Source organism: Watersipora subatra, chromosome 10 (genome assembly GCF_963576615.1).
Source record: "Watersipora subatra chromosome 10, tzWatSuba1.1, whole genome shotgun sequence".
NCBI classification, from domain to species: domain Eukaryota; kingdom Metazoa; phylum Bryozoa; class Gymnolaemata; order Cheilostomatida; family Watersiporidae; genus Watersipora; species Watersipora subatra.
The window spans coordinates 43,846,770-43,871,749 of NC_088717.1; the positions used below are offsets into that span (position 1 = coordinate 43,846,770).

Consider the following 24,980-nt stretch of genomic DNA (forward strand, 5'->3'; position numbering starts at 1 on the left):
GCGGTCTACGTTATGTGATATGAAGTTTGATTGCAGGTAAAATGCTAGCTGAGGTTGCTCTATAAACAACAGTGGGGCTCTGCCTACTCAGCCCAATCTAGAGTAAAACGTTAAATAAGTGCAAAGAGTCAAGTCTGACTTTGCATGTTTTTTTAACAAAAATGTGTTTGTAAAATGAATGATATTATGGTATATATTATATTTTCATTTCATTTGTATGAACCGGTAAAGTTAAATGAATGAATAGAAGAAATAAAGTTACAGACATACTGCTGCCAGGACGGGAAGTACACTTACAATTAAGGTGAAATATAGAATGCACTTATTCTGTTCTGCTCTTGGCCTGTTCTGCTCTTGGTCAAAATGTACAACAATTCACGGAGGATCAGAGAACAAGAGATCTTGCCTACCCTTAAAATGTGAACTGTCAGCAGTCCTTCAACTACTGAAATGATAATTTTATAGCTTGTGGCATTCTACTGCTACATCTGCAACCTTCCCATAATTCTACTGATACGTCTGCATCCTTCCCATAATTCTACTGATACGTCTGCATCCTTCCCATAATTCTACTGATACGTCTGCATCCTTCCCATAATTCTACTGATACGTCTGCATCCTTCCCATAATTCTACTGATACGTCTGCATCCTTCCCATAATTCTACTGATACATCTGCATCCTCCCATAATTCTACTGATACGCCTGCATCCTTCCCATAATTCTACTGATACGTCTGCATCCTTCCCATAATTTTACCGATACGCCTGCATCCTTCCCATAATCCTACTGATACACCTGTATCCTTCCCATAATTTTACCGATACGCCTGCAACCTTCCCATAAGTCTACTGATATGTCTGCATCCTTCCCATAATTCTACTGATACACCTGCATCCTTCCCATAATTCTACTGATACGCCTGCATCCTTCCCATAATTCTACTGATGCACCTGCATCCTTCCCATAATTTTACCGATATGCCTGCAACCTTCCCATAAGTCTACTGATATGTCTGCACCCTTCCCATAATTCTACTGATACACCTGCATCCTTCCCATAATTCTACTGATACGCCTGCATCCTTCCCATAAATCTACTGATATGTCTGCATCCTTCCCATAATTCTACTGATACACCTGCATCCTTCCCATAATTCTACTGATACACCTGCATCCTTCCCATAAATCTACTGATACACCTGCATCCTTCCCATAATTCTACTGATACGTCTGCATCCTTCCCAAATTCTACTGACGTGTCTACTATCCTTCCAATAATTCTTCTGATACGCCTGCATCCATCCCATAATTCTACTGATACGTCTGCATCCTTCCCAAATTCTACTGACGTGTCTACTATCCTTCCAATAATTCTTCTGATACGCCTGCATCCTTTCCACAATTCAATCTTCGCAAAGGTTCACAGGCAACATTTTAAAATGCTTTCATCCAAAAAGCAGTTTGTTTCCATCTTATCTCTAAGCAAAGGTTTGCACAGCAAACTAAGCATCACTTGGGTATGTCATGGTTTTACTGATGGCCAGAAGTCTTTGTCGCCGTGCTGGAGTATTATATCAAAAGAGTCCATCATAAAAAGCTTAATTTACTAAAGCTCGGGCTTAATCTTCTTGCCAGCATTTAAACAGTGTGCATATTCTATGGCTTGTTAGAGTGTGCATATTCTATGGCTTGTTAGAGAGTGCATACTCTATGGCTTGTTAGAGTGTGCATATTCTATGGTTTGTTAGAGTGTGCATATTCTATGGCTAGTTAGAGTGTGCATATTCTATGGCTAGTTAGAGTGTGCATATTCTATGGCTAGTTAGAGTGTGCATATTCTATGGCTTGTTAGAGTGTGCTAGTCTATGACTTGTTAGAGTGTGCATATTCTATGGCTAGTTAGAGTGTGCGTATTCTATGGCTTGTTAGAGTGTGCATATTCTATGGCTTGTTAGAGTGTGCATATTCTATGGCTTGTTAGAGTGTGCATATTCAATGGCTTGTTAGAGTGTGCATATTCTATGGCTAGTTAGAGTGTGCATATTCTATGGCTTGTTAGAGTGTGCATATTCTATGGTTTGTTAGAGTGTGCATATTCTATGGCTCGGTAGTGTGCATATTCTATGGCTTGTTAGAGTGTGCATATTCTATGGTTTGTTAGAGTGTGCATATTCTATGGCTAGTTAGAGTGTGCATATTCTATGGCTTGTTAGAGTGTGCATATTCTATGGTTTGTTAGAGTGTGCATATTCTATGGCTTGTTAGAGTGTGCATATTCTATGGTTTGTTAGAGTGTGCATATTCTATGGCTAGTTAGAGTGTGCATATTCTATGGCTAGTTAGAGTGTGCATATTCTATGGCTTGTTAGAGTGTGCATATTCTATGGCTAGTTAGAGTGTGCATATTCTATGGCTTGTTAGAGTGTGCATATTCTATGGCTTGTTAGAGTGTGCATATTCTATGGCTTGTTAGAGTGTGCATATTCTATGGCTTGTTAGAGTGCGCATATTCTATGGCTAGTTAAAGTGTGCATATTCTATGGCTTGTTAGAGTGTGCATATTCTATGGCTTGTTAGAGTGTGCATATTCTATGGCTTGTTAGAGTGTGCATATTCTATGGTTTGTTAGAGTGTGCATATTCTATGGCTTGTTAGAGTGTGCATATTCTACGGCCTGTTAGAGTGTGCATATTCTATGGCTCGGTAGTGTGCATATTCTATGGCTTGGTAGAGTGTGCATATTCTATGACTTGTTAGAGTGTGCATATTCTATGGCTAGTTAGAGTGTGCATATTCTATGGCTTGTTAGAGTGTGCATATTCTATGGCTAGTTAGAGTGTGCATATTCTTTGACTTGTTAGAGTGTGCATATTCTATGGCTAGTTAGAGTGTGCATATTCTATGGCGTGTTAGAGTGTGCATATTCTATGGCTTGTTAGTGGCCTCATTAGTAATTTTATGCACATAAACATAAACTACTTAAAGGTTGACTTGCAACAAAATTCACCTTACAGTTATTTGGTATCAAAAAATTCACCATGTCTTACTCTGCTGTGTTGTAGGTGCAAAATATGTGGAAATGTGATTACAAGCTCTTAAAAGCTCAAAAACGAACAGTTAATCGCCGCCATCACGAAAACGCCGTAGATTAGAATCTTTCTAAAACGGCTCTAATGGGACGTAATTGAGCAAGATGGTTACTGTTTACACTTTCATGCAACCTCAATCATCGAAATATTTTCACAGATATACTTCACACATTCAATAAAACCATGTCTATTGTTCTTACGTAACTGTTTTATCATCATTGTAATGCTGTCACTTTGAGCAATGATATTTCAAAACCTACCGTAAAAATTTGTTTAATTTTTCAATCTTAGCTCGGAGGAGTGTATATCATCATCTGATAAACATGACGAGCCTGTTGGAAACCAGTGATAGTCGAAAAATGCTGCAGAAATTATTCGCGCTGTTTGGCAAGAAGTATGAGTCACATGATCAGATTACATGATGATGATGATGTATGATTAGACCAGGCCGAAACAAAACTGTAAAGTAGTGAGCATCTGTATTTGATATGGGATTTCTGTAGAACCCGAAGTGTTTGTCATAAACTAGTGCTACGAGAAGTTTTATATGGAGCCTTTTATTGGCCTTTCAATTCACAGGATAACATCACATGTCAAAACAATAACCGAAATGTTTAAGAGCGCCATCAAAATAAAGAGATTCCAAACTATGGAGTTTTCGTGATGGCTGCGATTAACTGTTCGTTTTTGAGCTTTTAAGAGCTTGTAATCACATTTCCACATATTTTGCACCTACAACACAGCAGAGTAAGACATAGTGAATTTTTCGATACTAAATAACTGTAATGTGAATTTTGTTGCAGTAAATCTTTAAGATTTCTATATAAAATCTATATGTACTACTAATAGTGGAGAAGCCTCACAATATAACGGCTCAAATTGGCTTAAAATGAGGAATATAAAACCGACCTTGTAGCAAGTGCACTTTAGAAAATTTCTGTGCAAACTCGAGCGATTGATCAATCTTGAGAGGGGCAGCTCCAACTGTAACGATCTGAAGGGACTCCAGGTCATACTTTTTTGTGAGGTCACTCTTGCTGAGCCCAAGGATTATTGGAGGAACCAAGTGACTGAGGGTGATCTGTAAAAAAACTCAGTAAAATAAATAACAATAGAAGAGAGTAAACAACCTCTATGTTTTCTCTTGTTTCATAAGATAATTTTAGACGTAAGTAAAACAAACAAAAAGCAACCATGTTTGTTCTGGCTACAAAAATGTGAGTAATATTGTGAAATGTCTTGTTCCTTTAGATTGTACAAACTCAGCTACAAATACTGCCTATATGCCTCATGACATCTTTTTGTCACTGAGAAAAAATGCTGTCTGCAATGTAAAGTCAGGAGCATACGATAGTAAAAGTCAATTTACTAGTGATTCAACAGAAAAATACCTTTTAAGTAAATGTATTTCAAATTTAGTAAAAAATGAGTAAAATGGTTGTTAAATGAGGTTGTAGCGGTTGCCTAGCAACTGAAGTAGAACACAACCTAAAGCAAAAGCTTCATTGTAAAGTTGCAGCATGCGAAAGAGAAGCTCATTTGAAGCAGAGAACCATCATGCAATATTTCACCACCACTAAAAAACAGATGCATGTTGCTTTTCAATACGTCTTCACTAGTATTACATTCCATAGACATAATAATGACCGAGGCATAATAATGACCGAGGTAAATGCTGAAGAGACATTTTACATGCCTGTATATATTACGAGATCTTGTCAGAGTACAAAGTTACCATCTGTAATTATACAGTGAAAGACTTGCTATTTTACTAGCACCCACGGCCAGAAATGTATTAACCTATAAAAAGCCCATAGATAACTCTATCCTGATGTCGATATCAGTATTAGCACAGATATGGAGGAAGTAACTGGAATGGTATTGCAGATCCTTTCTTCAATGAACCTGAAACCTCAGATACTTTCTATAAATCTGCTATTGAACCATTAATAGTATCACATTAGAAAATATCACATGCATATACTGACAGACACTGAATATCACATGTATATACTGACAGACACTGAATATCACATGTATATACTGACAGACACTGAATATCACATGTATATAGTGACAGACACTGAATGTCACATGTATATAGTGACCGGTGTTGAATGTTACATGTATATAGTGACAAGTGTTGAATGTGACATGTATATAGTGACAGACACTGAATGTCACATGTATATAGTGACAGGTGTTGAATGTGACATGTATATAGTGACAGGTGTTGAATGTCATATGTATATAGTGACAGACACTGAATGTCACATGTATATAGTGACAGGTGTTGCATGTTACATGTATATAGTGACAGGTGTTGAATGTCACATGTATATAGTGACAGGTGTTGAATGTTACATGTATATAGTGACAGACACTGATTATCACATGTATATAGAGACAGGTGTTGAATATCACATGTATATAGTGACAGGTGTTGAATATCACATGTATATAGTGACAGGTGTTGAATATCACATGCATATAGTGACAGGTGTTGAATGTTACATGTATATAGTGACAGACACTGATTATCACATGTATATAGTGACAGATATTGAATATCACATGTATATAGTCACAGATATTGAATATCACATGTATATAGTGAGAGACACTGAATATCACATGTATATAATAACAGACATTGAATACCACATGTATATAGTGAGAGACACTGAATTTCACATGTATATAGTGACAGGTGTTGAATGTGAGCGACAGGCAGTTAGTGTTGCGTATGTTTAGATGCAGTTTCACAAAGCGAATTATACTAAACTCACATCTCACAAAGTGAATTATACTAAACTCACATCTCAAAAAATGAATTATACTAAACTCACATCTCACAAAGTGAATTATACTAAACTCACATCTCACAAAGTGAATTATACTAAACTCACATTTTCCTTCTGAATCATCTCAAGGAAACCAACAAAATCAAACTTGCGCATGGTAACAGTCGTGGCGCCGACAGAGAGACCGAGAAGGAGAGTTGTAACCTGACCGTAGATGTGAAAGAATGGTAGAATTCCAGACAAAACATCATCATAGGAGACAGACATGTCAGAGTTACTAAAACATAAAAGGGATAGCCCAAAATAAGTAATTATCATATAATAATGCGTTGGACAGTCGCTGGTTTCCTCTGCTGTGACAATCAACCACAAAAAGTAGAATAAGTAACAAGGTCAAAACGCTTCGGTATGTTACAAAAGTCATAGACAAACATTGACTGTGCCTAGGTTATCCTAGGGTAGCTCAATCCTACCTGCAAATGGGCATTTCTATCTTACACCTATGATAGATCTTTAAGTTGAATTATTAAAATTATGGTGAAGCAACTGCTTGAAGCTAATTTGTAGAAAGGAAAGGACAACCCATAATAAGATGGAACTTTTTAGTGGGTATGTGCTGAATAGAGTTAAGGTCCAAACACACTAGGCGTCCTTGCGTCATGAGCGTGGAAATATCGTTGGCGTGTGCTTAAACACAATATAGCGCTTCACCAGCAAACAATAATGTGGGCACGCTCACAAACTGCACATGAAATTCTGTATCATCAGTTTCTTCCGAGTGGTTAATAAATTTAGGTAAGTCAATATGACACTGTCTGGGCAACGACGTGAACAACTTCCGCTTTTGTTATTATAGGTCTATCTCACTTTCACGGATTGTACGCTACAAGACATAAAAAACGGTTCTGGTATTTTTAACAGTGATATTTTACGATGTTTATATATAGTGTACTTTATAGTAGTTATTTTTATATTTAATATATTAAGAAGTTAAGCATACAAATTACAAGAAACCCAGTTGAAAACCATCATTTGGAGTCAATCGTTGCAGATTGACCATTTTGAGAATGGTTAATATTTAATATATGTCGTACAGGATTAGGAGTGCTTTTATTGAACTTATGAACAATTCAGTGTTCGTTCTAATGATGTTTCAATCATAACAAAATAGCAAAATGTTGCTGCTGTACATTGGTGAGCATCGATAAGAAATAATAACCTATCATAAAAGTGCATTCTGGGAAAAACCAATCAATCGAAATGCATCTCGCTAGCGATAAAGTTGTGATAGGGAATGTCTAGCTTTATCGCGCTGCATGAGCTCGCTGAGCGAGTTCCGGAGCAGATTAGCACTACGCAGCGCGATGTCGGGCTAAATATCGCCTAGCGTGTTTTCACCTTTAGGAAACAGTTAACGAACAATAACGGGAATTAGTAACCGACAAATGTGACAGCAATTCTCTTACCTTACAGCATTTTCAACGACCGATTAAACTCACTGGTCATGGTTGTTTTTTTATCTAGTTAATAAAAGAAGAATCATACATAAAGTAACACCAGCGTATGGCCATAGACTATCACTGCAACTAGATAAAAGACTTGATGGAGGTCCTACGGTATTTCCACCGTTCCTGCTGACTCAAAGCTTCCCCATTTGTCTGATGGTGTCAGGTGTTTTATTCCATGTTCGGACCCTTAACTATTTATTACCTGAACGTACTGAATGCACAATTTGCTAAAACAATTTTTCATACTAGTACACCTGCTACAGTATTGAAATAATTTCTATTCTACTTGCTCCTTCGCAGGAGTTTTGTTCCAGACCCACTGGCAATGCAGGAGTTTCCAACAGATAGAAACTAGAATTTTTTGAAGTGTGATCCATAATTTTAACATCAGAACTTTCAACTGATTGCCAAACTGTCCATAGTACTATAGATGTTATGTAACAGGACATGGAAATACGGGTGCTCTTGCATGAGGCATATAATTGTATGGTACATTGTATATACAGTACTAAAATCCCTAAAAGATTAACGAGAAGCCAAAAAGTTAATACTAAAGATTATTGAGCCAACTGTTGCCAGGATAGCAAAGTGATGGAAGGTGCTTAATGATGATTATTTGTAGAAGAAGAGATGGACAAATTTTATTCAATAGTTAGAAAGCGGTCTCGAGTTATTCTTGTAAGACATCCTCTTTTTATCGCTGGCATCAGCCAGCTCCTTGCTAGGGAACTTTTATATCAACAAAGCGAGCAGCCCGCAGTCTGCATTCATGCCATAGTGACAAGACTGACAGTGTATTGCTATATGTATCCAAATAAAGACCCTTCTAACAGAAAAACCCTGAACTCCCACAGTGACAATTAGGTACACTGTACTGACTCTTCAATTTATTTTAAAACCAGAAAATGACTTTTAAACATGAGTTATCGATATTAAATGAAAATGAAGAAACTCGACAGCCACGATTTCTGAAAACTCGCGATACAGCCGAGCAACGATAAATAAAGCCATCAAGTAGGATTACTGTGCATAAGTCTATTATCGTCATTTCTCCAGTTTGTCAGATCTTTTCTAATGGAACTTACTCTACAAGTTGGTGAGTAATTGTAAGCGGAAACAGTTTGTTGTATTATGTAGGCAATTTGACAATTTAACACACTAATTAATAGAACCGAAGACACCAGGAAATCCAGGGTGATAATGCTTTAGTACGGCACAGCAGAGTTATTGGATGGATGAAAGTATAAAGCAGCCGTGGGCACAGACAGAATCTGTATCTACATAAATCTCATTGTAGTTTGTCGGTCGTTCGTGTGTCCGGTTACAGCGATAAACTTATAAAAATGAAAAATCTGCTTCACATTGGAATTGAACTCATAATATCTAGTTATGCAGACAGGCGTACTAACCATTCCACTACGCATCAAACTGGCCAAACTATGGAATAATTATGCACATCATACTTATTACACCCGCCTTTCTTTCATGCCGATTGGTTAAGATTGCACGCTTCAGTAGCGTGTTTGAAGACTATGATTGCATGAGAGATCATAACGCAGTCTATTTCCTAACGTTGGCTTCGGAGGGACAGACAGTTCTTATTATAAACTAAGCTAGCTTAAGTTACTCAAATTCATTGGATAAAGAAACTTGGACAATTACAAATAAATTTTCCATGCACAAAACTTTTTTACTACCCGGGCTATGCCAGGCATTCATCTAGTACTATAGTAATGAGCATAAACATGTACATCAAATGGTGGTTCAGACTCACAGGTATGTTATCTACAAATACACTGTGTGTCAACAAATGATAAAAGACCTGCAACTATACGTGAAAGGAACTATGGCTTTATTACTGGAGATAAGGCTAAGGAAATCAACTTGAAGCTAATCACTAAGCTCCTAGCTACATGCTCCCAACTTTGGGTTAAAAGTAGTTCAAGTATAGTATGACACTTTCGGTTAGCAATAGTATCACACCCCTAAACAGAGATTCTTAAGTATAGGCCTAAGGCTATATCCTGAGAAAGTTTAACACACTAATAACATTCTCTTACATATGCTGTAGCTATTACCAAATCTCTAGCTGTTAAATTCTGGTGGACAGTACTCCTACTCCTCCTACAATTCAATCTTCCACCTAATATCCGTTCTCTTATCAGAAAAAGTTATTTCAAACACTCTGACAACATAATTCTGACAGCAAGACAAGTCTCTGACATGCCAATACACATGCATGTGCATACACACGCACGAACGCACACTAGTGTTGGGCCGGTATTTGGTTATCCGCTCTTACCAACACCGAGGGATTCTCGGTATCCGAAGAAACCAATCATTTTCGGTGACAGCTAATTATCCGCGGCCGGTTTGATATGATCGGTATTTATCCCTAAAAGCCTATCGGTAAATGGTTATCCGGATATCTGGATAGATTTTTGTTGCGCGGGAAAATCTTCGATTGTTATTGGATAATTGCAAAAACGCCTCTTTGACGAACATGCTAATCTCAGCGCGCATTGGCGAACGAATTCAACAAACAACCCACATCTGCGTATAATTATGTGATTACATTACCTGATTACAATACAGCAATACTTCAACTTACGAGTGGAGGAGTGCTCCAACGTACGAGAAACTTGAGATACGAGCCACCTTTCAAGCAAGTTTTAGCACTAACATACGAGCCATGTTTGAGATACGAGCACTTGAGTCAGTTGCCAAGTATGCCGGAGGTGTTTTATGAGAACAGCATCACTCTGTATTTTTCAACTGCTCAGGTTATACTGTTGTACCGTGTTTTTTTTGTGCACGATTTTCTGTGCAGAATTATGTGAATTAAACGTACTGTGCGTAGACCGAAAGTTTGCCAGTAAAATGAAAGATAATACAAAGAAAAAGCAAATGATAACAATTGATATTAAACGGAAAAATATTGAAAAATATGCGAAATGTGTACGCGTGATTGAGCTAGCTCGGCAATATGACAGAAATACATTCATAATTATCAAACAGAAGGATTATATTCAGGGCATTTAGTTCGCAAAAGGACTAACCATAGTTTCTAAACGGTGCAGCGATCTTCACGACCGCTGATGGCATTGGACAAACAATTGGCCGGTGACAGCGTAACTGAAACGATGCTATGTGAAAAGGCCGGCGCCATCTATCCAAACTGTTTAATAGACATTTGGACAAGCTGGCTAGTTGACAAGTCGTGCATTAACCATTTGTGACGACACCTGTGTTCGTCCTAATCGCAACATGTTGCAAGGGCAACAAAGGCAAACGTCCTTAGATAGGTTTATCTTAAAACGGCCGGGTAGTCGTGAAAGCGAAAGAAAAATTTCTCGCTAACCAGCGAGAAACTTCAAACTATGAACGCCGAAGAAATTTTAATTACGTTTAGTTGAAAATGAAAGTTTGCTTTTAGGTTTGCTTCTAAGTTTGTCTTTTAACACTTTGATAAAATTCAAATTTATCAAAGTCAACTGTTGTAACGAAGGATAACTTATATCTCCCTCCCTGGCAAATGCGAGTGTTAACTGCTATTGTATGTATTTAATTTTACATTTTAATTAATCACATTTCCTTGCATTATTTTTTATTTGTTGCTTTTTGAAAGCATGTAGTACCTCAGGACAATAACCAACATGTTCTTTCTGTTACAATATCTTGTTTTGAGTGTTTTATTTGCTTTTTTAGAGTATGGAAACCAATCAATATATATTTAATTGTTCTATATACATGTATATATAAATTGCACCAACATGCGAGTAAATTGACATACGAGCTCAGTCTCGGAACGCATTAAGCTCGTAAGTTGAAGTATGACTGTATGTGATAGTAAGATTTATGTAAACTGTTTCAGTATATTAAACAAAAAGAGCCCCTTGCCATTATCTATCTGTTCTCTATTATACACAATGTTTGTATCAATAACTATACTTTTTAATAAAATAAACAGTAAAAACATCTATCATGAAACAATTATATTTCCATCTTTCTTTTCTTTTTTGGCTTGCTAAAACAAGGAGTCTCCTTGCCGTAACAATATACTGCTGACTAAAGAATGTTTTTGCACAGGCTACTAAATGTTATTCCAAACTTTTGATTAGGTTTCTGGTTAGTTCTCTAGTTAAAATATTCGGTTCAGTCATTGAGTGAGTAAAAAGCTATAGTTTCTGTCTGAAGTATTCCTCACAGGTAGGACATGGTCTCAATCAACTTCCAAGCATAGATATGTGTTAAGAGTATTTCTGGAGTCAAATTGCAGAAACGGGTGGATCCTATAACCAGTGTACTCAAACAGGGTGGGTTGATGCCGTAACCTAGCTTTTTAGTAACATAAGTTGGAGATATTTAGTTCGATTTAGAATGATAGAGATGAGTGCCTCAAAACGCATTTTTATCTAAGTTCAGCCTTCAAAATCTTCTCAGTTTTTGTGAAAGGTAGATAAAACATTAAAACAATTTAAAAGCTCAAAAAGCGTGATTTTATCACAGGCTAGCGTTGTTATCACGCTTTTTTGAGCTCATTTTTCTCAGCGTTCAGCTCATTAAACAGTCTGTAACAAGCTACGAGCCATTTTAAACAGGTTATCTACTTTTCAAAAAATACTGAGATTATTTTCGGGCTGGATTTAGAGAATAATGGGTTTTAAGACACCCATCGCTATCGCTCTAAATCGGACTAAACATTCCCAACTTCCGTTTCTACAAAAGCTAGGACACGTCACATATCTATGGGCGGAGCTTGTTGTGCCGACCGTGTTGTTTTTGAGACGGAAATTGAAACGCTGTAAATAAGCCTTTATGAATTTGAAAGTTAGTAGACCAATCTTTATTTTGAGTACAAAATCGGAATCAGCGTGTTTGATTTACCTAACAACAACGATAAAAGTTGTTCGTGACAGTTATGGTTTAAAGTTTAAACCATTAAACTTTAAACCATTTAAAGTTTAAACACACACTGAAAACCATATACCGAATGACAATACCGAATTTTCTTACTTGGCAAAGGATACCAAAGATGGTAAATACCGAGGATACCGATACCGGAAAAACCGATAAAAAAGTGCAAGGATATCCGATCCGGCACTAAATTAGATAGCGGCCCAACACTAACGCACACACGCACGCACACACACAAATGCGGTCATACCAGCAAACATGCACACAAAAACAGCACGCACAAGGTCATGAGTCTCTAGTCGCTTCTGAAACATTTTATAAGTGTCAAAGTTGAAAAATATAGACATTCAAATGAGCAGGAAGTAACAAAACAAATCAAGCTCACGGACTAGCCAGGAATGGCGAGTAATTAAGAGTCAGAAACACATACTGCAACTGAAGAAGGTTGGACTAGCCCGGAATGGCGAGTAATTAAGAGTCAGAAACACATACTGCAACTGAAGAAGGTTGGACTAGCCCGGAATGGCGAGTAATTAAGAGTCAGAAACACATACTGCAACTGAAGAAGGTTGGACTAGCCCGGAATGGCGAGTAATTAAGAGTCAGAAACACATACTGCAACTGAAGAAGGTCGGACTAGCCCGGAATGGCGAGTAATTAAGAGTCAGAAACACATACTGCAACTGAAGAAGGTCGGACTAGCCCGGAATGGCGAGTAATTAAGAGTCAGAAACACATACTGCAACTGAAGAAGGTCGGACTAGCCCGGAATGGCGAGTAATTAAGAGTCAGAAACACATACTGCAACTGAAGAAGGTTGGACTAGCCCGGAATGGCGAGTAATTAAGAGTCAGAAACACATACTGCAACTGAAGAAGGTTGGACTAGCCCGGAATGGCGAGTAATTAAGAGTCAGAAACACATACTGCAACTGAAGAAGGTTGGACTAGCCCGGAATGGCGAGTAATTAAGAGTCAGAAACACATACTGCAACTGAAGAAGGTCGGACTAGCCCGGAATGGCGAGTAATTAAGAGTCAGAAACACATACTGCAACTGAAGAAGGTCGGACTAGCCCGGAATGGCGAGTAATTAAGAGTCAGAAACACATACTGCAACTGAAGGAGGTTGGATAGAATGTTGGTGTGGGTGAGCATAACTCCTTTAGGCAGGCCGGTTGTACCGCTACTGAACGGTAGGGCAGCTACATGACTGGTATAATCAAGGTCAAGGAGGTCTCGCTGATACTCTTCACCAGAAAGCAATGAAGATAGAGGTCGATATCCTACCATTTCACCGATCACTATGGTTTCCTACAGCGAATATAACAGAACATCCTCTCATGCAGTGCTGTAACCTTCAAAATTGAGAATCTGGAAAACCTCAGTTTTCACCATCAGCCCATCTCTTCAAAAAGCGCATGTTCATAGCAGCAGGTAGAAATAACTCACCTGCACGCGATGTTTACCCTCGAGCAAATGAAGAGCTTGAGCAACTGTGGTCAAATTGTCCGGTGAGGCAAACACTAACTTGGCTCCACTTAGTGCTATGGCTTTGGATACCTCAGCTGTGGATATAATAGTAGTATAGAATCAGCCAGAGGTTCAACTAGTACAATCCACTGTTAATAACATACATCAGTGTAAAGACTGATAATTCTAGAAAAGTAAGAAATGGACTTGTCAGCAAAAATAATGAATAATGTGAGCCACAAATGTTTAAAGATGGCTTCGATAAGCCGTGGAGTCCGTCTATAAGTATAGATTGTGAGTCACAACTAATATACCATCGGTAGACTGTGTGCCATGAGAGATCATCAGAAATGTAACTATAATAAAATTACAGTCTCAAATTCCAGGTGAGGTGGATTGGTGTAGTTACTAGAGTGTTGGTTTACCGTGCGGAAAGCTCTAAGTTCAAATCCTGAAGGATGCAATGGTTTTTCCTAAAGTAAAACCATGGCTTAAAATGGACAGACAGACAGCTCTTATTATAGCAAAGATTGTCAGGCAAGTTTTTTTTTAATAATCAACCAGAAAAATAGGTAGCCATTGTTGTGCCACAAGGTTTGCCAGACATGCCTGTTAATGATCAATAGACAAAGAGAAAGTCACACGAGGGTTATCAGACATGATAACCCTCAGCCTCATTTTTAGACTACTAGTGATGATGGAGGTCAAAGCAGCTTGAAGGTCGACTTGCAACAAAATTCACATTACAGTTATTCGGTAGCAAATGATTCACCATGTCTTACTCTGCTGTGTTGTAGGTGCAAGATACGTAGAAATGTGATTACAAGCTCTTAAAAGCTAAAAAACAGAACTGTTAATCGCAGCCGTTAATCTGTTAATATGTTAATTGTTAATCCCATATCAAATATAGATGCTCGTTTCTTTACAGTTTCGCTTCAGCCTGGTTTAATCATCTAGTCGTAATCTGATCATGTGACGCATAGTTCCTGCCAAATGGCGCGAACAATTTATGCAGCATTTGTCGACTATCACAGGTGACCAGGCTACTCATGTTTGTCAGATGATGATATGCGCTCCTTCGAGCTGAGGTTAAAAAATTAAACAAATTTTTATGGTAGGTTTTGAGATATCGGTGCTCAAAGTGACAGCATTACAATCATAATGAAATAGATGCGTAAGGACAGTAGACATGGTTTTATTGAATGCGTGAAGTACATTTGTGAAAATATTTTGACAAATGAGGTTGCATGAAAGTGTAAACAGAAGCCATCTTGTTTAACTACAGCCCATTTGAGCCGTTTTGGAGAGAAAGTCCAATCTACGGCGTTTTCGTGATGGCTGCGATTAACTGTTCGTTTTTTAGCTTTTAAGAGCTTGTAATCACATTTCCACATATTTTGCACTTACAACACAGCAGTGTAAGACATGGTGAATCTTTTGATACCAAATAACTGTAATGTGAATTTTGTTGCAAGTCAACCTTTGAAGGAATCATTGAAGACAATGAGTTTTGTTCTCATCTTCTCAAGGTTTTTTTGGGGAATCTTATACGATTTTATTTATATTTAGGAATAATTGAGTTTATTATCTGCCAGTATTGCAACAAAAGTATCTTTTAAGAATAAAAACATGATTCAGTGTTTAGGGCGGAGCAACTCGTGATCAGTAGGCTAGTGGTCGAGTCACGCAAGGACCATTTTGGTAGCTTTAGGAAGGGTGTATAACCACCATTGCTCCTGTGTTCCAAAGTCTGTAGACTTTGCTCAACGAAACACCGGGGGGGGGGGGGGGGCGCTGTCACAGGATATTAGACTATAATTAATATGTGACTTATTTGCTGTTATAAATTTCCCATGCTCCCTCTGATGAGTGCATAAAAAGGAGAGGCAGGGCCACATTATATTCGACAAATAGCGCAATAATTTACAAGTGAGGAGGCAGATTATTGAAAGATATGTAAAATCATCTGTTCTCAAAATAATATTAGCTTGTTCAAGTTGGAACGGTAAAAAGTTCAATAAATGCTGGTGAACGTGTCGGCATTATATGCATCACATTCGATTGTGATCAAACAACTCCTAAGATTTCTATTCCCAGCACGATGCTAGACAAATCTTTTGATACAGTGTAAGACATCAACATATAAAACTTGTGAATACAATTGTTAAGTTGAAGAGGTTGTGACAGCGGTAAAGATTATTACGGGTTGGACCAAGTAGTAGGCTACTACTCATGAGTGACTTAACCATGGCAGGGTTTGTAACTAGCCTATTCATAAGGACACAAAAGGTCAATCTCGTGCAAATTGTTATTATTATACTTTCAACAAATTGAAAATATTTTTGCTATAAGCAACCGTTATTCCTTCAAAGCTTTTGCAGCAACTGTTAAACTTTGTATAAGATGGTCAAATACCAGTATTAGAATAATCAATATAACATAACTATGGCAGCATTGTTATTGAATGAAATTTTTAGGCCGCCATTTGAAGAATTCAACCCTTTAAAATAACATAATAAAACAAGTAAATCATAATAAATACAATAATGCCAAAATAATTACAAGTAATAGATAAATAAAATAATCAATAATAAAAAAATAAACTAAGGAATTCGAAGTCACCTAAGTACTGCTGTGTATCAATATACTGTAACGGTATCATACCACGATTGCATTAAAAAATCATATATTTCCAATATGCTCAAACCACGAAATTGTGCTAATTCAAAAAAATTTAATGAGCCTGTATGGTTCACTGTGCCCCTGTCTTTGTTTATAGTAGACCAATTTTCCTCGACACGAGAATTTGCAGCATTTTTCCCAAATGTAGTAATTATTAATAGAGAGATAAAATATTCACACATGTATATCAATTCATATTTATTAAAGAACATATTTACCTTGCAACTTGTGACTTTCAAGTTCTTAGATCAGTCTAAACTTTTAAAATATAGAAAAGTATTAAAAATGAGTCCACTGTGCCCCCCCCCCCCCCCCCCCATCACCACTACATGAAAGTCTGCAAAGCTTGCTCTTTCTCAATATTGTGGTTTGATATCCAAATCATTTAAATATTGCAAAGAGTGTACATGCAGGATATTCTTTTTTGCCACACTATATACAGGAAACATCCCATTGTTAGAAATTTTCACTACAAAGACCTATATGAAGGCAGCAGAGATAGTGCCATTGAATTTACTGTAGAGTACAGAGAGAGGGAGACAACCAAATTTGGTTTCAAAATACATGTACAATGTACATCTACTGTAAGTATAAAAGTTATCTTATTGCATAGTTAATAAAATTCTTCTGTCAGATCCATTTCAGGTCTTAGCTTCAAACCAAAAGTAGAGCAAATGAGGTCACTTCCGCAGTAGGAGTGTATTTACTGGTCCAAAGTGTGTCAATCATACTGTCGGCAATAGTTAGTTTAACCACTGGTATGCCGGGCACAGGTCAAATACATGAACGTGGTTGAACTTTGATCGGAAGATAAGGAGGCTTGGCTGGGGCAGATAACAAACTGCCTGAATATTTCTTAGTAGGAGATAATCGCTCGCTGGAGGAGTAATGCTATACCATTCCTGTAGTGACCCCAGACGATAAGGCATCATCTCATTGTGATAGCCACTACTGATAGCGACCGATAGGGTCAGTTAACAATTCTACAGCTAGATGTGCCAAGTGATGTGGACATTTGTATAGCTAAATCAATCGATGACAACAAACAACAGTCAAGAAAAAATCCGTTTAAATTGAAGGAATCGGACCATATCCACGTCTAGAGTTTTGAGAACAAAACGATATATTTTAAAGCAAATTTGAAATAGAGCAGCTTTTGGAATGAGAGTAAGAGCAGCAGCCAACTCCAGGCATCTCTGAAGATGACTATTAAACTGATGATTGAGTCATAGTTGTTAGTCACTTGAGTACTTGTAGGAGAGTTCGTTTACCATGTGGCATGCATATTCTCAACCAGTCAGGAAATCTTTCATATCTGGTACCTTCATGGAGCCTTGTTTATAATTATTAGATGTCACAAACTGTCAATGGAATCACTAGTAAATAAAACTATTTGGTCCAACAAACATAGAATAATGAGCTTTTCTTTTTCACATGTAATAAACATATCCAAAAGAACTGCGCTGAACTTGAACCGAATTAGCAAATGAGAAATAAGTGACTCAAATACTAGCATAATGAACTTCAGGAGAGTTTCATTAGAAGTACGCTCTGAATGTCAAACACCAAGATATATAAATCTAAGTGTCTGTTGGTTTGATAGTTATATTGATAAAATACACAAGAACGAAAAAACTGCTTTACACCCGAATTGAACTGGAAAACACAAGTTTTTTTCAGACAGGTGCGCTAATCACTATTCGTAAGGCCACCTTGCCATGCTATGGAATAATTGTGGACATACTTATTACTCCAGCCAAGTTTTAACAGCGCACAGGGCTGCCAGTGAACTAGCAAAAAAATGTGTTCAGACTTCCCCAAAATGCTATAAATATATGTATAGATATAAAGATAATGCATAAACTTAATTAAACTTATAGCACACACTGAAACAATAATTATTCAAACAGCTCCATTTAAAAGTTAGATAAATGTTGAAAATGTCGATTAAAAATATTGTTTCTGTGCAAAAAAACATTTTTATTACCTGTGCAACATCGTGCATTCACCTAGTATTTCTATATATTAACACAAAACCTCACTTTGTGTATACTAATGCTAACAAAGGTAATTTTTACAATTTTTATGATCTGTTCATGCAATGCATTTGAAAATATAGTTCCGCGGTAAAACATCAACACAGTACATATGGTAATGCAAACGGATGCACTCTAAATTGCGAAGAAACTTCTTACCAGAAATTCCATTTTGATTAATCTAATGCTACAATGATTCAAGTTTGTTCATTTTTTCAATTAATATTTACTGACATTCATAAAATAAAAAAATTATTTCTTGAATGTAAAAAGTATTAAATTCATTCATTTTCGCAGAAGACAAATAAAAGGATATAAAGTCCAGTTCGGCATAAGGCGAACATCTAAATGTCAACATTGGGGAGTAAAGCTTCACGATTTCTAAAAATCTCCAGATGGTTTGATATTGCAAACTTGCAATATTGGATCGCGATATATCACGATAGTATTATTATTAAAAAAGCTTATGATTATGTAAGAAAGCTTATAATTTTTGTAAATATTTATTTGCATATTTTAACTTAAAAACAAACTGCTTTGTGTTTATAATAATTAAAAACATTTATTACATGAATTATATTTTATTTCCTGTCGCGTACGTGGAGGGTCATAGAACAAGCGTAGTATAAGACGAGAAGGCTGGTGCATTTTAGTTGTAGTGTCGCACGTTCTGAAAATTGTCAAGTGTGAGACAATCATTATTTCGCTATTACATAGCTTATACAATTGACGATACCTTTTTAAATGGTAGCAATTTTCAAATCGGCTTTTTTTCAAAATCGCCACCAATCAATTAAATCGCACCATATAGCGAAGCTCTGCTAGTGAGTTGTGATGTAGAGCTAAATCATTTCATGCACCTTCATATATTACATACATAACAGGAAGTTAGACTTACACGGGGTATAAGCAGGGTTATTTGTAGTGACGATGGCCCCAATCAACACTGTAGCTAGGTAGATTGTAGCATACTCTGGTAGGTTTGGGCTTAAAAGGAAGACTACATCTCCTTTTTGAATGCCCATTTTGGTAAGACTAGAGGCGAGGCGGTGAACGTAATCATTCAATTGATTAAAGCTTTGCGTCTGCCCAGTCTCACTGCTTTTCTGTAAAAAGAATATGACAGGACGATGTTTATTGAATTGTTACATACAGTAAAAAACCTTGATTACGATTACAGTCAAACCTATATTATGATTACAGTCAAACCTCAATTATGATCACCTCTACAAGAGAAACATTCAACACATGATATCAATTTTGAGCATATATCTGTTTGCACATGCGAAGCAGTTTCCGCCATCTTAAATTTCTCAAAACAATAGTTTTGTGAGTATAAGCGAAAACATAAAAACAAAAATAACACCATACATAAAATTATTAACTGAAACACATTCAATATAAAATATTACCTCCATAAGCGACCACCTTTTTGAAAAAACTAGATTCCTAAAACCTTTACCGACAGGTCACTAGTCTACATACCGAATTATAAACGATTGTGTACACATGAAACCGGTTATGTACATAGAAGATAGAGCTCATACACTCATCACCAGTATGGTTAACGTGACGATACACATATCTACGACTAAAAGTGTGCAATTACTGTGAGCGAGCGCACACTATTAGCACAGGATAAAATGATAATATTTGTGTACTAGCGGTCAAGTAGGCCTGGCAAACCCATTAAGCATTCTAAACAGACCAATGACCTCGCAAAGTTCACAGCAAATGATGATAATTATGTTTATATTTATAGGCAGGTTCTCGCTGTACTGAGCACGACCACTTCGTAGTGCTAGTACATAGTAGGTTTACCTGTTGACATCTTATTTCCACTACGTATGAATTCACAATATATAAACTTGTTTCAGTTCTTTAATAAAAATTCTTCATTCTTGCATAGCCATAAACAACTGCAAGGGTGGCAGGGTCTTTCCCCTTATATCTATTCAAAAAATCTGGAACTAAGCCTTATTTTAAGGGATGATTGCCTGCTTATTCAGCACATAAAATACTTGTTATGCTTGTAAGTTGGTTTGGCTAAGATGACATTAAAGTCTTCTAAACTTTGTAAACCAAGATTTCTCAACTTATAAACTTATCCCCTTGGCACTTCTACTGGCAGTTTCAGTTCTCACCTGCAAAATGACAAGATATTTCAAAAACCATTGAGGCTTTTGTGCTGAGGCAGACACAAAATAAAACTGTATTGCACTTTGGCCTTTCAAAAACTCTTTGAGTTCGAACTACAGTGGAACCTCGGTTCTCTGTATATATGACTATATATGAATAGTCTAGAATATGACTATACATATTCTTAGATATTATAGTTTTATATACATAATTTATAGTGAAATACTAATGCACAGGAAGCTTTATGATCAAGTCATTCAGAAATGCGGAGAGCTTACCAAGGCAATCTTATCTCCAAACTTTGACCAATCTCTCATAACATACTCAGCGAGGTTGCCCGAAGGAATGGCCACATCCGAGTACATGCTTGGCACGACATGATTCTGGCACTGCGAGATTGCTCGACATGACCGTAAGGAGAAGTTATTTCCATTCCTTCTGCAACCAAAGAATTTTAGATATTCTAACACGTTTGCGCATGATTTTACAAAGAGATTGTGACCAGAAGTCAGAAAGAAAACTGAAGAAATTTTTAAACATCTGAAACAATGAAAAAAGATGATAAACGACAAATGCTAATCTTTTCTAGACACATTTGCTGATTGGCTAAGAACAATGCTGGTCTCTTCTAGAACATTTGAAAATACAAAAATCTATATTTTAGTCTCAGTAAAAATTATTCAATATATATTCAAGTAGTTGACTGGAATAAATCTCCTTCGATAAGCATGTTTCACTGATATATATAAATTTGTAATTTGAAGCAAAATAAGATAGTCTAAAAATGATCGGTTTTTGCCTTTTTGGGTTCAACGAAATCTTTCCAACTCGAACTTATGTACTTGAAAGAATAAAATATTGTGGTGGACGCCGGGCCATGACTTTGTAATTCCTGCAAATATTTTATGTGTATGTGGTGTAGTTATCTTTATGTCATCATTGTTATTTGTTTGTTATACTATACCGCTATGCCTTCGTTTTATGTTGCATCGCTGTTGTAACACATTGTAACTATGCCAACGAATTGGCAGTTCTACTCATTTCCATTATTAGCTGGTTTTCTCCCTTGGTTCCGTTAGCCGGAATGGATGAGCTTATTGTATATAAAGGAGCGCTCACTCAGTTGAGGAGAGCATATAGTCGTACGCTCCTCGACTAATGGTGTTCCCTTTCTTAATAAAAATTGAACGGAATAACCATATGCATTCTCTCTATTCTTCATGTAATACTCTAGATCGTGCCAAGTAAAGGCCGGCAAATTTCTTTACAATATAACTGCTACAAATCTCAAGATGTGTGTTTTGCAAACACGCGCATCTTATGATCTTTGTAACTAAGAGTTGCAATTTTCCAAATACAACTCCTAAGATTTTACAAAACAACACTTAGTAGTGAACTCATTGAGATAACAGAAAGTACCACATATTGAAGAAGACACTCATAGTGACTGGAGCTGCCATAAAAACTTTCGAAATTAGCAACTTAGAGTAGGGCTACCATAAACCCTGTCTTCCATAAAATACAACACAGGGCATTTTGTGACAATAAATTTTGTGTCATACTTAAAATGACAGTCAAGCATTTGATGCATGGCCTATGTGGCTCACATATAAAAAAACAATGAAAAAATATCTCATATCTCCAATATCCCCATTTTTGACTTGAATAATAAAGGCTTTAGAAGCTGTTAAAAAGCAAATTTATAATGATTTACAGGTTTAACTGTACTTTCCTTTAGAAAATTTGAAAATTACGAAAGTTAGGTGGATGAAATTGCAGGCTATTTATCAGTTATACCTTTGTCTTATGAAAATTACAAAATTGAGCATTTGTAACATATCTGTTAATAATAAAGAACGGCTTAAAGTTGCTTTAAAAAATAAATTTGCTCGTTGAAGTTACGGTATGCAGAGGACTGATTATGTGTTGAGTTTCTACAAAAGTTCGAGCCTCCTGATCTGCAAATAACTTCTAATAATATTAGATATTATGCCCAAGAACTATATGAAAGGGTACGATATGCTAATTACAATAGAAATTATTAAGATGCAATCCCAATTACGCAAGGAATTGCGTTAAAAAAAGAGTTGGTGCGTTCAAACAGTCACTTTAATCTTTCAAACTTTAATAATGCCTCATCAATAATTTCTAATCATATGCAAATTAAGGATGCTGAAATTATCCAATATAAATGTGAAATACCTGCCTTTTCAATGATCCAATGAATTGTAGACATGCTTTCTTGGCTAAAGGCATTCTGGTTTAAAAGGAAACGACCGTCAAAATAATAACGTGATCAATTGCAACTGAACTGGCTGCCTTATTTAGGCATACATTTAAAAATAATACAAGTGACCTGTAAAAATAAATAAAACAGCAACACAAAACTGCTTATATTTCGTGTATCATACGGGATCAGTTGTAACTATTGTATGCAACGTATCTGCGCTTCTTCTCTCGATTGGTTCCCGCAATATGTACATAGTTCACTTTTGCAAATATACTGCGCTTTACAGTTGACTTTGCTTTTCGGCCGCCAGGCCATTCTCGCAGACTTCTACACAGAATTTGTAAGACGGCGAAAAATTGCACGTCTGTGCCGTAAGAATTTCAATAAAGCATTCCGTTGCAAAGTTGTTAGGCAAAACACTCGTAGATTTTGGGCGTTGTAGAGGTGCAACGAAAAAAATCCTCTTCGTCAATGACCCACGCCCCTTCATTTCAATTTTCTCTCCGCCCGTAAATTCCTAAAACAATAGACACCCGCGTCACGCCGAGTTTGCATGAAAGAGTCTGGAGTTTGGATTCAAGAATAAATTATTGGAACTTCGGCGAGCAGCCAAGGCAACAGAAAATGAAGGAGCAGTCTGCATTGATTAGCAACTCGCGAATGGGTTCTTAATCGAAGTTGTCTTACTCGTAATATATATATCATGAAAACTATATCTGCTGCTAACTGCTCTGACTGCCATCGCTTTCTATTGCCCGACAATTACTGTACTGTAATGCCAATTTTGGCAAGTACGCAAGTTTGGCAAGTATTTTCAGTACGCGGTGGTCGGACATTGGCCAACTTCTAGATATATTTGAAAAGTTGCCAATATGGTGTTGTGGAAGTCAGCGCTGACTAACCACCCCCTAACCTCTTGCAAGTGGGTTCTGCCTACAAGTTGTCTTACACCGATTGAGTAATAGCTCTCATGCACAACTGTAATTGTAGCAAGCAAGATTACTGGTGAACGAGTGTGGTTCTTTATTAAACAAGCATGAAAATACAGAACAATTAAAATACAATTCAATACAATCAAGCGTAATGCTGAATTGAGTTCACAAATAATAAATACTTGAACAGTTACTCTTGGAAATGTAAGAATGTCAAAATATACATGTATACACAACGCTGCACAGAGATAAGTTAATGTTGCCACGCTGTTCTTAATGATCCGTAACTCTTCGTATTCTCAGTCCTTAGTTTTGTCACTCATAGCCTTTATCGATTGCTTTGTGCTCGTTGTGCTCATTAGGTCTATGTGCCTGTTGTGCTCGTTGTGCTTATTGCTCTGTGCCCCTCCCCCCAAACACTGGAAGCACTTTTGCTTATATAGCAAGAGCTGAGTGTTAATCTACGGGCTTTCCACGCAAGCTGACTTTTAAATTACAGAGATAATCTGAGAATAGCTGAACACTTATGGCCACTTATGGTCATTAAAGAGCTTAGCAAATCCATCACAATGGTTCCATTACTCATTACCAGTACTCAATCCCTCCTTGCTATTTGTTTGTATTAATGACTTTTCAGACATCCTCAAATCATCCTCGAATAAATTCTTTGCGGACAATGCTTTACTTTTTTACCATTTCCATTCCAATTTTAAGAGGATTTAACTCTGCTTAATCATCGGATTACTAATTGGAAAATGAATTTCAATACTGACAAAATGCCAAATTGTTTGGTTTGCCAAGAAGGTCAATTGCAGTCTAAGTTTCATATATCACCTAAATGACAAACCATTAACATTACTAAACAGTTTTAAATACTTACAAGTTTTCAATTCAGTTATTTTTTGTTGGGATATACATGTACATCGTAATAATGACATCTAAGGTTAGTCGGAGGTTGGTGATGATGAGACTCGTTCTGTTTAACGCTCCGATAAGGATAAGTTGAGTTGCATACCTCACTTTGTGTGACCACTACTGGAATACGTGAACGAGATCTCGGACTCTTATATGGTACGCCAAGTAAGAGTTGGTAGAGCGTGTCAAAAGAAAGGCAGTAGATTTATAACAAGGATAAGGGGTAGGCAGAGCATTACGGAGGAAAGAATGTACA

General features: G+C 36.9%; 1 protein-coding gene across 1 annotated transcript in view; it reads right to left on the bottom strand.

The window, feature by feature from the left end:
* The window catches only part of LOC137406639 (uncharacterized), a 32,915-nt gene extending 11,834 nt beyond the window's left edge, over positions 1-21,081 (bottom strand). Inside the window, exons 1-6 of the mRNA XM_068093246.1 lie at positions 20,926-21,081; positions 19,407-19,614; positions 13,770-13,885; positions 13,432-13,631; positions 6,000-6,171; positions 4,000-4,171 (exon numbers count right to left, since the gene is read on the bottom strand). Of these exons, the coding sequence (XP_067949347.1) occupies positions 4,000-4,171; positions 6,000-6,171; positions 13,432-13,631; positions 13,770-13,885; positions 19,407-19,614; positions 20,926-21,012 (955 nt within the window). The 5' untranslated portion in view covers positions 21,013-21,081. The remainder of the gene's footprint in view (positions 1-3,999; positions 4,172-5,999; positions 6,172-13,431; positions 13,632-13,769; positions 13,886-19,406; positions 19,615-20,925) is intronic.
* Between the last annotated feature and the right edge of the window lie 3,899 nt (positions 21,082-24,980).